This window comes from Hipposideros armiger, unplaced genomic scaffold, assembly GCF_001890085.2.
Source record: "Hipposideros armiger isolate ML-2016 unplaced genomic scaffold, ASM189008v1 scaffold_798, whole genome shotgun sequence".
Classification (NCBI taxonomy): Eukaryota; Metazoa; Chordata; class Mammalia; order Chiroptera; family Hipposideridae; genus Hipposideros; species Hipposideros armiger.
In genome coordinates, this window is record NW_017732148.1 from 558,592 (window position 1) to 575,328 (window position 16,737).

General features: G+C 40.4%; 1 protein-coding gene across 2 annotated transcripts in view; it reads left to right on the forward strand.

The window, feature by feature from the left end:
- Positions 1 to 15,057, forward strand: part of BEND4 (BEN domain containing 4) — a 40,038-nt gene extending 24,981 nt beyond the window's left edge. Inside the window, exons 5-6 of one of the 2 annotated variants that reach the window (XM_019628489.1) lie at positions 2,689 to 2,874; positions 14,999 to 15,057. In XM_019628489.1, the coding sequence (XP_019484034.1) occupies positions 2,689 to 2,874; positions 14,999 to 15,039 (227 nt within the window). In that variant the 3' untranslated portion in view covers positions 15,040 to 15,057. Of the gene's footprint in view, positions 1 to 2,688; positions 2,875 to 14,998 lie in introns of those variants that run through there. The other variant, XM_019628490.1, reaches the window with a different exon arrangement.
- The last annotated feature ends 1,680 nt before the right edge of the window (positions 15,058 to 16,737 follow it).

Below are 16,737 nucleotides of genomic sequence, written 5' to 3' on the forward strand. Positions count from 1 at the left end.
GACACACAGTATTTCTTAGCAGCCAAGACTCCCCAGGCCCCTCCCCCCTGAGCTTTGATTCAGCAGGCCTGGGGCAGGGGTGGGAAGGCATGCATTGCTGCACCTCACAACCACCCCAGGTGACCCTAATGTCAGAAAGCCACCTGGAGGAAAACACCAGTGTTAACTAGTCCCAGGTGCCCCAGAGCACCCCCCTGTTGGCCAGTCTGAAAATTTTCACTTACTCAGAGTGACTGGGTGTGATGGAAATTTCCAGGGTCTGTGTGAGTCACCTAGCCATAGTGTTCCTTACTTTCCCATGTCCTCAGAGCTAACAAAGCTACTCACCAAGAGTAACAAGAGGCTGTGGTGAGCTTGGGGGCTCCCCTGAGAGGACTCCCAGTGTGGGCTCTGAAAGTTGCCCTCAGGCTTCTAAGGGAATCACAGTGAGGGGCCTCAGTAGTATCCCTTCCCAGAAATTCTTCCTAAACATTTTACATGTTAAGTAGCAAGTCAGTGAAACTGAGGGATTAACATACACCCCAGAGCAGCAGTGCGGCTGCCCCGAGAATGCTGCCAGACCCCCTGCTGCTGATGAAGCCCAGGCTGTCACCAAATCTGCCTTCTCCACCTCACGCCTCCCGTGGGCTCACCTAGCCCTTAGGTGGAGACTACATAGGCAGGAAATGGTGATGGTCTGTGTCCGGGGCAGCTGGTTGGAGCATACACATGTCTGTCCCAAAGGTTGACCTCCTGGGGCCTTCCTGGGGCCTACATGGGATTACCTCCCCAAAGGTTTAGGCCTGGCCACTCCTGGAGTAGATGTCCTCATTGTGAGCGAGATTACAGCGGCCAGGGAAGCTTCAGACCATTGGACACTAATGGTGGAAAGCAGGGGGCTTCTGGGAAGGAAATCAAATCCCAAGGTGGTTTGATTCTAGAGGGAAGAAGGCCTGTGAAATGCTTCATATCTGTGCAACAGAATGAGCTCTGCTTTGAGCTTTTAACAGTCTTCCACGGTGTGAAGGAACGTCCTGTCACTGCAGTGGACGCTGCTGAGGGGGCAGGGGTGGGAGGTTTCACAGAGCCTTACATTCTCAGAGTGACAGGGTTGCAGCAGCCTCATCTGTTAGCCTTGATTTCCTCTCGCTGATACTTTGAGCCTTTCCTTTCCTTGTGTTCATATGAGAGCTGGGGATCTGAACAGATAGGGGAACTACTAAAATAGTCACTGAATACTTACTGAATACTGTAGGAACTGGAGGAGGAGAGAAGAGGAATAGAAAACAGAACCCCTGGCTTCTGTAGCGGACAGTCTGGCTGGAAACAACTGTGAATGCTGCAAACACAGGGAAAATAATAGAAAGTGAACCAAATATAAGAGCCTCTGAGGTCCCAGAATATCTCTTTTCTCTCTGCCCAGCATTATGACCATGACCTAGGTTTGAGAATTACCCTTTCGTGTTTGCCAGGCCCGCACTCCAGAATAAGCCATCTGGTTCCTGGCAATTTTGCAGGGTGAGGAGGTGAATAAACACAGTTCTTTGGGGGCAAGGAAGGCCACTAGGGCGGGGACTGAGGTGAGGCGAGTGAGGCTCTCACCTCAGGCACAAAGTTGAAGGAGATGCCAACAAACACAGCCATGCCCTACTTCTCTGCTAAGCTAGATTCTACTGAGATGGGGACAGTTCAGTTCATTACATTTTTCTGGTCCAGGAACTTAAAAGCATTAGCTTCTCATAAGGGTAGATAGAGCTGGAATTCTACAGAGAAGTCTCAGACCAATCCAGTCCTGTCATCAGAACTACTGTTGTCTCGTAGAGGGAGCACTGCTAGAGAGGAAATGGTGTGTAAATAGCAGTCACCCTGAACTCGCAGTCAGCTGTGCAAAAAAACACAGTTTGACTTAGAACTTTTCCCAAAATGCTCACTTAATTTTACAACTGTTCATATTAAAATAGCTACATAGGAATTATGTATATGCCCTAACCCTCTAAGAAAACAGAGGAAGGGTTCATTTGGGCTCAGTCCAAAAGAGGCCCAGTTTGTTTCATTGGAGTCTTAGCTACTTTTTGTGTATTCATGCTTCCAGCCATGCTAATTGCTTTCTGGTGAAATTAAATATGTAGAGGAAATCTCATTTTAAAAATATTTGTCAGTGCATGTATAGACACCACAATTAGAGATACAAGTATAGCCTATATAGTATAACATTTTAAGAATGCGGAAGTGTCTTCTGAACTAAAATTTAGGCCATTTCTTACTCGTTGAAATTTTATTTCATTGCACTTAATCTACAAACCAGGAGCTGGTTGAAGAATACCATGCTAATGAGATTTGCTATGCTTCTGGAGATAGTTAACATTCTAAAAATGTGAGGCGGTAACAACAGGGGTTTTGAAATGTACTCTGTAGCTGTTACCAAGCATGGCACCTACCATGTCTTACAAATCAAGTCTACCTTTCATTTCAGTAGCAAATGTTCCTCTCAATTATGTGACTTTTACTTTTGCACATGAGTAGAAAACGTATATGGAATAAGTTGGATCTAATGAGTGATGTCATCATGGCATTGCATTGGATTTCCCATAAAGCTTTTCTTATAGAGCTTCTGTTAAAGTTTAAGCAGCCTCTCCTACCATCTTCTGCAAAAACCAGCTGTTTTCTTCTCTCCTTTTTTTTTTTTTATTGTTGTGTGTATTCCCACAGAATTCATTAGGATGCACTGTACCTCCAACCCCGACTGGTGGATGCCCTCAGAGGAACAAATCAACAAAGTATTCAGCGATGCCGTGGGTCATGCCCGGCAGGGGCGAGCAGTGGGAACTTTCCTGCACAATGGTGGCTCGTTTTACGAAGGGATCGATCACCAGGCTTCCCAGGACGAAGTCTTCAGTAAGAATTCCCAGGATGGGTCTGGGGATTAGTGGACAGAATCTTTCCACTGTAGCAGCCCGTCCTCTCAAGAGTTCCAATTGTGAATGTCCTATTACCATCACTTTAGAGTCCAAAGCATGTCATTCTGTCAGACTTGACACATCGTCAACCTTAACTCTCTTGACCTACTGCCACAGTTCCCAAATAGAAATCCATTTTAGGGTTGTTTGGGACATCTGTGGCACCTACAACAGATCTTCAGAATATTATAAAAAGAAAAAGCTACGATTGATTTTAAATGATTACTAGTTAGACGGTGAGGGTGAAAAAAAAGAAGAGGTGAGCTCCTGGTCACCTGTCTAGAATTGTCAAGTTAGCTAATCTGCTTCCTGAGCAGAGCTGGTTTCCACAGAAGATTGGGTTAGTGTCCCTGCCCCTGGCAAAGGTAGAGACACGGAGTTATTTAAAGGGACAAGAAACAATCATTTTGTGAATTCCAATAAGTTGTCTTTATGTTTTCCAAAGACTTGCATTCATACTTCTCAGCAAAGACATAGGATAGGTGACATCATACAAGTATGCTGTGTATACACTGACAGAGCCTATTATTTAATAGAAACTAGAGAATAGAGGCCACCTCTAGACAGTAATTAATTGGAAGTCAGCTGTTTTTCTCAGTTATTTTTTACCAAAAAAAAAATCCTACTGTGTTGACCAGGAAGGCACTGTGTGATCTCTGGAGTTTACAAACTAATAGTTTTCATTATGTCAGTCAAGAAACATCCAAAGATCCAAAACCATTTTCAGATGCTTGGTTTTGTAGGTTCTTAGATCCACAATTCCCACAACTTTCAATCAGGCTTTGTTGACACAGTGCCAAAGTGATGGGCTGAACAATGAGAATTTCAATTAGTTTTTTGGTGCACTGAAGACCACAAACAAGTGATGTGACTGATGGGATTCACTGAATTGACCAGATGTTCTGGAAGTGTGTAAACACAGCTTCAAGCCATTTTGACAACTATGCAATGGGCTTGTCTGTATTTCTCTGAAATTTGAGGGTCTTCCTGTGCTGATTTGATCTTTAGAATTTGCATAAACCGTATGTTTCTCGTTGTCACTGATGAAAATGTTTCATCCCAGCAGTTGTGTGCCTCCTTCCCCCTACACTCCCCTGAACTGCAAACTGGCTAAGTTAACCCTGGGCCGCTCCTGTCCACTTCCTGCTTTAATGTGAGTTCCATATGTGAAATGAGTAGTTGTCTTTGGAAACACTTCTTATCAACAAACGCTATAGAGATGCTAGAATCCACTTTTGAGGGCTTCAGGTTTGAATGTCAGGAGAAGCTTCATTCATAAGACCAATCCAGATTACCACATTCTTTGGAAGCAAAGGGCTCAATGGAAAGCATTTAGTGAAGGCTATAATGTCATCTGTAGACATGACGAAGGATTTTGAAAATGGGTTGGATATTCATTTAAAGTTTATGAGCATCCATTTATAGGGAGGGTTTTATCTGCCATTTTTAATTATCCTTTACGTTCAGTAATTAGTTAGCACCAACTATATGTACGCCCCTAGAAATAGGTCCTTGTTTTGTTTTTGTAATGATTATTAGTTTAAACCATTGAAAAATTTAATGTTTGTAGACATGGTCATTTGTCAGATCTGTTAAATGGTGTGGGGAGAACTAATATTTCAATCCTGTTTTGGGCAAGCTCACTAAAATTTGGAGTTAAAAGAATTGATAAGGGCAAATTTTGTTTATGGGATATTTCTTACGAGCATATGATGTTGCATATGGGAACCATGCAACTAATATCTTTGGCTAGCCAAGGAAGAGAAAAGATATTTCTTGAAGAGTTTAGAGGTCTAGGAAGTCTATATCTTACAAGATTCTTAGTGACATGAATCTTAGCCAGAAGAAAAATACCATAACTTCATCTATTATAATCTTTTTTTTGCACTGGACTTCAGTTATCCTTACTGCTGACTACATGTCCTTTTTTTTCAATAGCAGCAATATTTGACCACTGCTTTAAAAAGAAAAAAACTTTCAATTCAAATCATTTTTATGTAAGTTTGAGACTATCACACATCTTCACATCTAAGCATCAGAGAGACCTGTGTTCATCCGGGCTTCACTGAGGCTGATGAGGACGGCATTTCCACACTTACTCTGCGTAGCCTTCCACGTGGGTGTGCTTACTGAATGAAGTGCTCACACCACTGCTCTTCCCATCCCCTGTAGAAGACTGCTGAGGTAGGCTCTGCCTCCCAGACCACGTGGTTGCACACTCACGTTGCTCCAAAGGCACACCTAGTCTCTCACTTTCCCCTCCCGCCACTTTCCAGGTGAATTATTTCTCTATCCCCTGTTCTCCAGTATTTCACAAATTGCAAAACGCTGGAACTTCACGTTGGCCCATAAAGATGAGTGACTTAGCATCACACAGCCAGTGTCATGCCTCACCTGGATCTAGGACATAGGACCTCCCGCCCCCGGTCCAATGTTCCATTACACTCTTCACTGTGTAGCCATGTTCCTTTAGCCCAGCCCACAGCCTGACGTGGCGCTAACAGTCCACCTGGGCTATGACACAGGACCTGCTGTCTCCTTTCCGTGGTTCATGTCCCATGCCGCCATATGAGCTTCACCTTTAAGGCTGGGATATACCTGGTTCGTGGTGGTTGCCTGCATGGTCACCCTATTTTTTAAATCAGGGCTTACAAAGATTGTTCACTGATGTTTTTGATAAGACTAGTGCGGCCTCCATGTAGCAAGGTTAAAAGCTCACAACTAAGATTGGAGGTTGTCACTGCTCTGTCAGCCTTTCAGTTGATCTCTTTGGAGACCTGAAGATGTGGCTTATTTTCTTGATTTAACTTTCTCCATCTTTTTCTGGAATTGGACAAATTGCTGTCATGACAAGAAACTTAGACTCATGTCAGCTTTTAGAATCTTCCTTTAGTCGTTTGAGCATTGGTGTAAAATAGATTCAATTAAAACAGCTGAGGATGCAGCTGGGCTCCACTTCGTTGGTGAATGGAGGAGGTGGCAGGACTGGCCTGACACCAAAGATTGAACTTGATGTTGTCAGTGACTGGGTGTGGACAGTAATCCCAGCTACCAGAAGAATCCATACCTACCAGCAGTGAGTGATGCTATCTGATCCTGAGTTTTTCCCAAAGTAAAATCCCGTTTCAGAGATCATACCTGCTTTCAGAGTGAACTGAAGCTTCAACCATAGTCCCCCTGGGCTCAGGATAACCCTTCAGTGATCTGCACTGGAGGACGCAGCCCAGGGACCTGGGGAGGGGAGCTGTGTCCTGCAAGTAGTTACTAAAGTCACACTCAGAATCTTATGGTTAACCTCAGTGTCAAGTGCTTTGGAGAAAAATTAAACATTCAAGTTTGTACCATCCCTTTTTACTTGAAAGTATTTCATCCAGCTCTGAACCCAGGCATTACTCTCTTGATCCTCATTTTCACCATAGCCTTTAGGTTATTGTCACCATTTGTGTTTCATAAGGCTTCACTAGGAATATAGAGGATATTAGAGCATCTGCAGAAAATTGCTACCATCGCTTAGGTAAGGGAATTGAGACACACATAGCCAATTCACAGCTATAGAGCAAGGGGTTGATTTTATATCCTGGATCTTCCTTAGCCCTTCATTAGTCATAAGCACATTGACCTAAGAGACTCCTTCATTAGGATTATAGGGAGATAAAAATTATTACACTATGTTATTTGATCCAACTACTCCGTGTGTCAGAGAATGGCTTCAGTCAGTGATTATTCCTGTAATATCAGATGTTTTCCCCAAGTCTAGACAATAATCCAGACTTGGGAATCTATAGGACCATGATTTCTACATTTTTCCTGCCACCTTCAATGGCTTTTCCTCCCTTCTGTTGCTGTCAGAAGATGGATGGAGTGTCATAGAAGATTTAACATGTGCTGTTTTCAGAAAACCAAACATGACATTGCTCTCATTTGGAGTCTCATTCATTATGTGCCTAGAACCTAAACCTAATGCCCACTGACCACCTCCTTAGTTTTTTCTTAGCTTTCAGTTATTTTTAAAAATTTCATTCTTAGATAACTCTTTTGAAAATATTTAAATGTGTTAACTTTTCTCATTCAGTGCTATGCTATTTCATAGTACAGATCTGTGTAATTTTTGACAGCTCTTACATACAAATTTTTAGAAATTTAATAGAAAATGATTTTGCACATATGGTGCAAGTCTTGCTGATGTGTGTGGCGACACTTAGACCAAAACTGCTTGGCAAAACATGTCAAATAGAACGCTTGAGTCAGAATGGTAACATAAATGTGTCTAAACAGCAGTATGTCTCATGATATATTTTTGTAAACATAGTGATGGCTTCTTTCACTGGTGTACATACTAGATAAAAATAACCACTTCCTTTGGAATGATACAGGAAAATGTCACCCAGCTGATGGCCCTCTGCAAAGTTACTTACATTGCCAGCCACTGGCATTGGTTCTTCTGTGTTGCTTTTTAGAGGACAGTGAAGAATTGATATCAGACAACATGGAATGCAAAAATAATAACCCATCAATATTGGCCTCCTAACATGTAAAACTCAAAACTGTAACTGATACATTTACACATTAGAGACCACTTTACCCTCCACAGTATATTCAATTGCAAAAAACATTGAGAGCACTGGACTTGGCTCATCTATGAGCAGCTTAGTCAGCCTGGCTATTGAAAGCACTAAATTACCAAATTTTGTGGTAACAGTGACCAGATTAATTTTCCTCATGACCATCCATAGCTGGCTAGGTTTTCACTGAATCACAATTCCCCAGGTGGCAATGAAAGTACATCTGCTAATGAGACTCGTTCAAAAACCACTTCATTCTCAGAATAATTGCTCCAATACAAGTGGCCACATGGGTCTTAGCCATGCTGAGGTTTAGGCCCATCCAAAACCACTAACAGCAACAGAAAGAGTAACTATAGCTAATATTCATTGAGTTCTTATGTGCCAGGTACTTTGCTAAGCACTTTACAACCACCCTCTGAGGCTGTTAACTGTTATTATCCCCATTTTGTAGATAAGAACACTGCCCTAGGTACTCAGCTAATGAAAGGATCAGTGTGGCTTAGCAGGCAGAATGGCTAGTTGAGTTTCCCCCAGTAGTCAAAGCAAACTTCTCAAAGCCCATCAACACGTTGGGATGGATTTCTTTTCTTTATGCCTTTGAGAGAAAGTTGATATTTGTGTTACTAAAAACCACCTTTAGAAGTATGTTAACGCTTAAGTAGAAGCATATAAACCATGTATCCTGGGAACTGCCAAGGTTTCTGCATAAGGCTTGACTTATGTAAGATCCTATGATGAAGAGGAGAAAAAATTTAAAAGCAGTGAGTACATTAAAATCACGTATTCAGATTTATTCCATAGGCTCCCAGTACAAAAATGCAGGAATATAAAAGCAAAAATTTGAACTGAGTGAAGTGATATTTTTTTGGAACTCCTAGATATTAGAAGTGGCACTGGGCATCAGTTAGCCAGTATTCTATTCACTTTTCACATCCGTTGTATTTGTAGCCTTAGAATTGATGAAGTTTGGAAGAGAGGCTTTTACTTTATGATGTCACTGTGAGAACTGTTGTGAAGATTTTGTAGGAAAATACAGTAACCTGTTGATTCTTTCCTGTGGTGGCTTTAACATCTCTGGCTGTGTTTAAGTTCAAGAGCATGCCAAGGCCATGAGGGCCTAGCTTGTGTTTCTTGGGAACAGGGCATGCCAGACCAAGAGATGGGTCCTGAAACTTTCCAGGTCACTGGTCCAGCCTGACCCTGCCCAATTTAAGCATTGCCTTTATGTCTCTCTTCTCTGGAACTTCATGTAGCAGCCTAACACTGGGGCCAACTTGCCTTTACTCTATTTTCTATAATGAACACTTGTGGAGAAACTGTGACAAATCCATTGATCCTAATATTTTTATTGTTGGAGTCTTGTTGATTCTCTATGAATACTTTCTATTTGATTGTACTGTGTAGAGTTAATGCCCATTAGGGATATGTTAATACAACTATAAATGCATAGTGTAATATAGAATAGCAAGATTTTTTTGTGAACAATTTATATAGAAGAGTAAGTTGTTTTTTAAGTGTTAGGCACATTTCTTTTAGGAACTTAAAATGTTATAAGAGTTTTTTAAACATTCAATATTTTTAATTATAAGAAACATTTGTTACTAGAGTCAATTATTTCAGGTGTTCTAATTGGAGTATTGATTTTATTACCTCATATACCTCTAGAATGCCACATGTTCTGTTGGAGATAAAAATTGCACAATAAATGTCAAGTCTCTGTTAAGTGTTTTAACTTGCGTTTTGCATCTTTCTCCAATTCTTTGAAGGCTCTTTTCTAGGTTGGTTTGTTTGGGGGTTTTTTTACATTTTTCTCCCTGATAACTAAGGCTTTTCTACTTGGATTTTTGACTGCCAAGAAAATGTTATATGCTTAATACCCAAATGAAAGATAGTTATGCTGGGGAACTGACCTAAAATCATCCAAAAAATTCATTTGATCTAGTGAATGAAAGGGACAACCAGTGCTAATCTTGGAGTGACATGTAATCCAAGATTTCCATCCAGTATTTTGTACATTCACACTTTTGTAAACACACATGCTTCCTACTCGCTAGCATTGTAACACGGAGAGGGGAAACCCTACAGCTGCTACTCATGACCTTTAACAATAAACAAATATTGATTTTGGATTTTGAGCAGTGATCTGAGTACAAAAGCAAATGGGCTATGGCTGAATACGAGGGCGTGGTTGTAGCTTCTCACTTCCAGTTGCATAAAATATAAGTCTGACATAACCCCTGTTGAACAGTGAAATAAGTATTATTTCATAAGTCAGACTAAGTAAAAACTAAGATAAAACACATTGTTTTATCTTAGGGAAAATATAAAGATGCTTTATTTTTGCACTGGAGATGCAATGTTTTAACTGGTAGTTTTGGATGAAAGACCAAAAATTTAGTACAAATAATCTGGGTTCAAATTGGGCTGTCAACATTAAAGTTATTTTATTATTCTAAAACAGTAAGAGGGGATTATTAAGTGACTTGGGTCTTTTAATATTTTGTAGCAGGACACAAGGTAAAGCTACAGGTCAAAAAAGTATTAGGAACAAATTCTGCAAGGTTGCAGGATACAAGATCAGTATACAAAAATCAATTGTATTTCTGTACACTAGCTGTAAACAATCAAGTTAAAACAATTTCATTTGCAATTAACATCAGAAGGAATAAAGTACTCAGGAATAAATTTAACAAAATAAGTGCCAGACTTTGTACACTGTGAAAACTACAACACATCATTGGAAGTAATTATGAAAGATCTAAAAATAATGGCAGGACCTCCCATGATAATGGAGTGTAAAAATTAATATTTTCAAGGTGGTAATACTCCCCAACATGATGTAAAGGTTTATTGCAGTTCCTATCCAAATCTCAGCTGACGTCGCTGCAGAAACTGGGCGAGTTGATCCTTAAATTCATATGGAAATGGCAAGGAACTCAGATGGCCAAGAAAAATAAATCCTTACATTGGTGGTCAATTGATTTTTAACAAAGGTACCAAAACAACTCAATGGAGAAAGAATAGTCCTGGGACAACAGGATAACTACATCCAAAAGAATGAAGTTGGTCCCTTACCTCACGTCATATGCAAAAAATAACCCAAAATAGTCTCTAAATGATAGAGCTAAAATTATAAAACTAGAAAAAAAACAGTACATCTTCATGATCTTTCATTAGGCAATGATTTCTTCACTATGACACCCAAAGGTACAAGCAACAGAAGAAAACAGATAAATTAGACTTCATCAAAATGAAAAACTGCGCTTCAAAGAACACCATGAAGAACAAAAAACCCCACAGAATGGGAGAAAGTACTTGCAAATCATATATCTGATAAGAGATTTGAAGGCAGAATATAGAGAACTCTTAAACTTGACAATAGAAACAAATAGCCCAATTAAAAGTGGGAAAGGGATCTGAATATACATTCTCCAAGTAAGCTAGGAAAATAGCTAATAAGTGCATGACAAGATGCTCAACATCACTAGGGAAATGCAAATCAAACCACAATAAGACACTACTTCACTATGATGGCTAAAATGAAAACGCCATACTAACAAATGTTGGCTAGAACCTGGAGAGATTGAAACCTTCATACATTGCTAGTAGGAATGTAAAATAGTGCAGTCACTTTGAAAAACAATTTGGCAGTTCCTTACAACGCTACATATAGTTATCATTTGACCCAGCAGTTCCACTCATAAGTTTAGACCCAAGAAAATTGAAAACATGTCTACACAAAAACATGGACAAATGTTAATAGCAACATTATAATAGCCAAAAAGTGGAAATAATCCAGATGTCCATTAGTTGATGAATAGATAAACAAAATGTTTATCCACACAACGGAATATTATTCAGCCATAAAAAAGAATGAAATACTGATACATACTACATGGATGAACCTTGAAACATGCTAAATGAAAGAAGCCAGACAAAAAAAGACCGTATATTTCATGTTTCCATTTATATGAAAAATCTGGAAGTCAAAATTGGTAAATTTTAGAGAATGCTACTCAGTACACAGTTTATATAATCAAGGTACCAAATGTATTATGATCTAATCCCTATGAATTTAATTATACCGTCATGCAATATATTTACTGAGCCTAATGTGCTTAGCACTGTATCAAGTACCATGTCCCAAGAACCAAAATAATACAGCCAATGGCTTGGTACCTATTTGGAGAAAAATAATAAACACCTATTATAAATTATGAGAAAATCCCAACTTCCACTAAGCAACTTGTTCCCCCAAATAAAGTTGTATTCAAAAAGCTGAATGAGGCATAAAATGAGAAAATAAGTCCCACTGAGTCTGTTGCTATCATACCAAGGCAATTCAATGTGGCCATCTCAGCCAAAGTGCATGCCAGTTCAGGGAAAGAATTATTTTTGTCTGATTTTGTGTACTCCCAAATCCTGGTTGAATCATGCGTTTTTCTTTTCCTTTTTCCCCCCTCTGAAATCTGTGGTTCAGACCTCCCATACACACAGTCAGTGAAAACATACCTGGTGTTTCGGCCACTCTGTCAGGAAACAACAGATGGCACGGCTGATTTGAAAGGAGTTTAATAAAAACACTTGGAACAAAGGTACGGGGAGGGTGGTCTGAAACTACAAGGGGTCCCGTGTAGTATTCAGACCTAGTACCTGCCGTTAGCCTGCAGGGGTGAGGTGAGTGAGTGTGAGTAGCACTGGAGTTAGAGCTGCCTGCAGGGAGGGAGCCAGGGGAATCTACTCTGACTTGCCTCCTCCCTCCTAGCTCCTCCTGAGGCTCCCCTCTAGCCCAAAGCAACCAGAAGCCAGAGGACAGGAGACCCCATTGATGTCCACTCAGGTCAGCCCCCTAGGACGTGAGCAAGGTGAAGAAGGGATAAAGAGAAGACAGTAGGCACAATTGATAATGGACATGAGTCAGATTGTTCAAAGGTCTCTGGGTCCACCTCTTTGAAATCCTGAGAGTGGATTTCTTTACATAAATGACCTCTTAATTCTTAATAACTTGAATAGTTAACGCTTAAGTCAGTAGGTTAAGTGTTTCACTATTATTGCATTGAATCTTCTTAATGAGCCAATGAGATAAACTAATTATCCCCACTCTACAGAAGAGCAAACTGATGCTTAGAGACATGCCCAAGGTCACAGAACTAGTAATGGGGAAGTGGTGAATCCAGGTTGTCCAACTCCAGGCCAAAAGCCCAAGTTTTCTCCACTCCAGTAAAACGTACCTTTGAAGGTAATATCTATAAGACTTTCAAGGCTGACGGGAAAGTTGCAACAGTGAGGCTGATAAAACAGTTACTACCTTTTAAGTCTACCCAGCACTGGCTAAGCAAACTACAGTTTATTTCTCAATTTGGCCTGAGAAGACAGCTGCTCAAAATCCTGAAAAAATGCACAGATGAATACTGGTGCAATTCCTGGGTCCCAGGTGAGTCTTGGTTCTGATTTCAGCCCTAAAGCTCCACACAGACATAGTCTTAGTGCCTCTGCCAACAGTCCTCTGTATTCATGGGTCCTGATTTTAAGAAACATTCTTGCTTCTAGGAGTGAGTGAATGAATGAATATAAAATACATCTAAAATAGAGTATCTTGGTCCTTGTACTTATGAATTGTCAAATTTTAATAAATTGTGTTAAATCGTGGTTTTGAAATACAGCTTTAAGATAAACATTCTCATTTCACAAAAATGTTATGGACCAGATTAGTTCTGACTTTTGTATCATCTTTACTATTAAAAAAATCAAATTTCATCAAGGCACAAGACTAAGAATATCACTAATGAAAATGAAGTATAATGAACAGTAGGCTGCATGGTTGAATAGAGGCAAAGGGAATGTAATGATAAATGAAGACATTTTTTAAAACCTAGGGTCCACTTTCCAGCAATAAGTAAGATTTAAAATAGACGCTCTTGGGCCGGCCGAGTGGCGCGATGGTTAAGAACTGGCTTGGGACGCCAGAGGGCCCCGGTTCGGATCCCACATATGAGGGCCAGTGACACTGCCCTCCACAGCTAAGATGCTGAACAACAGCTCAACCTGGAGCTGGGCTGCTGTGAGTCGCCTGAGTCGCCGGCGATGGCGTAGGCTGCAGCCCCTGCTGCAGTGGGTTGCCATGGGCTACCGTGTGTAGCCAGCAGCCAGCGTGAGCGGCCAGCAGCCACGGTGAGCGGCCGTCCAGAAGCCAGCAACTGATCTGCCTCGCCCGGGGAAGAGCGCAGTGATGGTGCCAACTTGGGCCAGTGAAGCAACGGTCTCCACAACTAGACTGAAGACCAAAAACGACAGCAACTTGTCTGTTCCCCTTCCCCAATGCTCCAGCGCTGTTCCCATCCCCCCAATTCCCCAATTAAAAACTTAAATAAAAAATAATAATAAAAAAAGTAAAATAGATGCTCTTCACTTTCCATAGATTCTGTCGAGATATGAGGAACAGGGGTATGAAAATGTCTTCTAGTCTGTCTCTTTTTTTTTTGTGCCAGTGACGACAATCCTTTCTCCTTCCTGGCAACACAAGCATTTTCAATTCAATTGAAAAAACATAGTAATTGTGTTTGATTGTTTTGTGTTTTCTATTAACATGCTGAACTAAATAATTACCCTTTCAGTTTCTGGTATATTTTTGGATAGACTATTTTTTCTGTGACTGCAGAAAAATGTCAAAGCCAAAACAAGGCATGTGATGTATGAAATACAAGATAGCATAAAAATTGGTTGATTGGGGAATGCTGTCACCTTTCTCTGTGAGGGTTTTTAATGGGGGAAATCTCATGAATCTACAGTTAACTACAAACATTCAAATAATGAAGAAGTGTATAATCCTAGTGAAAAGTATAAAGGAAGCCATTACTTTGAAGTATCATTAATAATTGAGAAGTTATAGATAGAAGGAATTGAAAGATCTAATTCAGCAGGCAATTACCATCACTTACAGAAAAGTAAGGCCCAGAAAATTCTAGTAACTTGCTCAAGTTCATGCAGCCATTTACTAGCAGTGCCTAAATGGATATCAAAATAATACTGTACCCTAGAACCATAAGGTTTTTATAACCACTTGTCCAAATTTCTTATTGGTGTCTCCCCTTTTTCCTTGGCTGCCAGGAAGTTCAATGTTAAGTTCTATCTCAATTACAGCTTCCCTTGGTTCATCTTTTCTGGTATGCTTAGTCTTATACCAGATGATCAACCATCTTTTCCTGTTCTTGTCTTTGCATTCATTCTTGAAAGTTTATTGTAACAGTGCTTTATTATTATAAGCTATCTATTTCTACCTGGAAGTAGGTGAAGTACAGATAATAAGTATATTAGAGTGCTTCCCAGAACATAAATTGTAGTGTTCAAAAGCTAACCTCAAAAATAAGACATCTCCTTCACCCCTCTCTGCCACCTACTGCCCCATCCCCCAACACCAACAAAAACATTTCTAACTATTTGGTCCAACTTATGCATCTGGAATCTACCTTCTCAACCTTGCTGTCGCTTCTCCACCAGGATTCTGTCCCCAATTTGTCTATGTGAGGATAAGAACCTGATGGATAAGGAAAACGTAGGAACTTGCCCAGAGGTAAGTACATGAGATGTGCAGGCACCTGATCCCTCCCTTTCTGAGGTCCTAGTCAGGAGCCTTGAGCACAGCAAGCTCTGAACAAATATCTGTTGCCTGACAAGCTTTGGAAGGGGAAATAATAAGAAGTAAGAAGTAACTGTGGTTTTAAGTTACTGAGGTCTCAGGGTTAACTGCAGCATAACCGAGTCTATATTGACTCATATTACAGGAGTGATTCTAACTCTTTTGGGTCAAGTCTACTCTGAGAGTTTTATGAGAACTATGGATTCACCCCCTAGGTGAACATACACTCAGGATTTTCCAGAACATTTCAAGGGGTTCTTGAATTCCCTAAAGCTTATCCAGGGTTCCCATGTTAAGAACTCCTAATCTAGAATCTTCTCCTCTGCTCAGAATCACTTTTTCTCTGACAGCTTCTCTTATATTGGGTTGTCGGAAAAGTCATGACGTATTTTTTCTATGTTTTTCATTGCAAAAATGCATCATGACTTTTCCAACAACCCAATAGTTTTGTTTCTTTTTATAGCACTTGTTGGCTACATGGAAAAGTTTTGGAGTAAAACATACTGCGCTAAAATGTTAAAATGAATTGCTCAAATTATTAGTCCAGAAAGAAGGCATTGGAAAGACAAATGGATGAGCCCGTTCCAAAAAATGAAAAGTTCACGATTAAAAAAGCTTGTGCTACAATCATTGAAACAAAGCAGCTTTGCTCTCCTAAATACTAATGCATATACTTCTCAAAATTATGCCAAGTCTTAATCTGGTGGGCTCTTTCATACTAAAATCTTTATGGTATACTAATAAAAATGTTTATAAGGAAACATTTTTAACGACAATTATTCCAGTCTAGAAACAATCCTTTCCATTTTGTTAGCCAGACAAGCCAGCCATTTATATTGCAGGCAAGCACACACCCCACTCAGCCACCCACATCATACCCTGCGTGTTCCTGCCCTCCCCTCCCTCCGCTTTGCTCTAATCAGAAAAGCAAATGGAATTGTTTGAGTGCCTTTACTCTGTGCAGTGATGTCTGTTCAGCGAGCAGATGTTCCTGTTGCCTAGGTACTAAGTGCCTAGCCTTGAAATACTTGGGGAGAATATTTAAAATCTGGCCACTTAAATTTGTTCCTAAAATGAAGCTACTTTTACTAACAAGTAACCAGATAATGATCGTGCTTTTGTAAAGTACCTTTAAAAATCATTGTTTCTTGTCTCTTCCTGTTCTGGTTCTTACCCAACAACTAACAAAAACCAACTTTAGTTCCCTCTCCCTTTTGAGCTCTCTAAAGCCAAACACCCATTTTATTTTATATTTCTTTTTCCTTTTTTTTTTTTCTTTCTTAAGCGTTTATTGAGTGTTTAATGTGCTAGGCACTATGCAAGTGGTCAGTCCTGGGCCCTGCCCTTGGGTCTCCAGTTCCCTATCACCAGAAAAAAGACGGAATATGGAGGACGAATATTGTGATCTTTTCAGAATGACACTGGGGCACCTTTCACACCAGCTGCCCTGCTGTCACTGGGCTCCCACCAGTGGGCTCTGTAAGAGCTGCTCTTGTTGAGCCAGGACACAGTTTATGATGAATGCAGTAGGATCTCAGTGGGCCCCGGATATTCCATAGGTTCCAGCTTATCTTAACAGCTTTTTTCAGATCGCTCACAC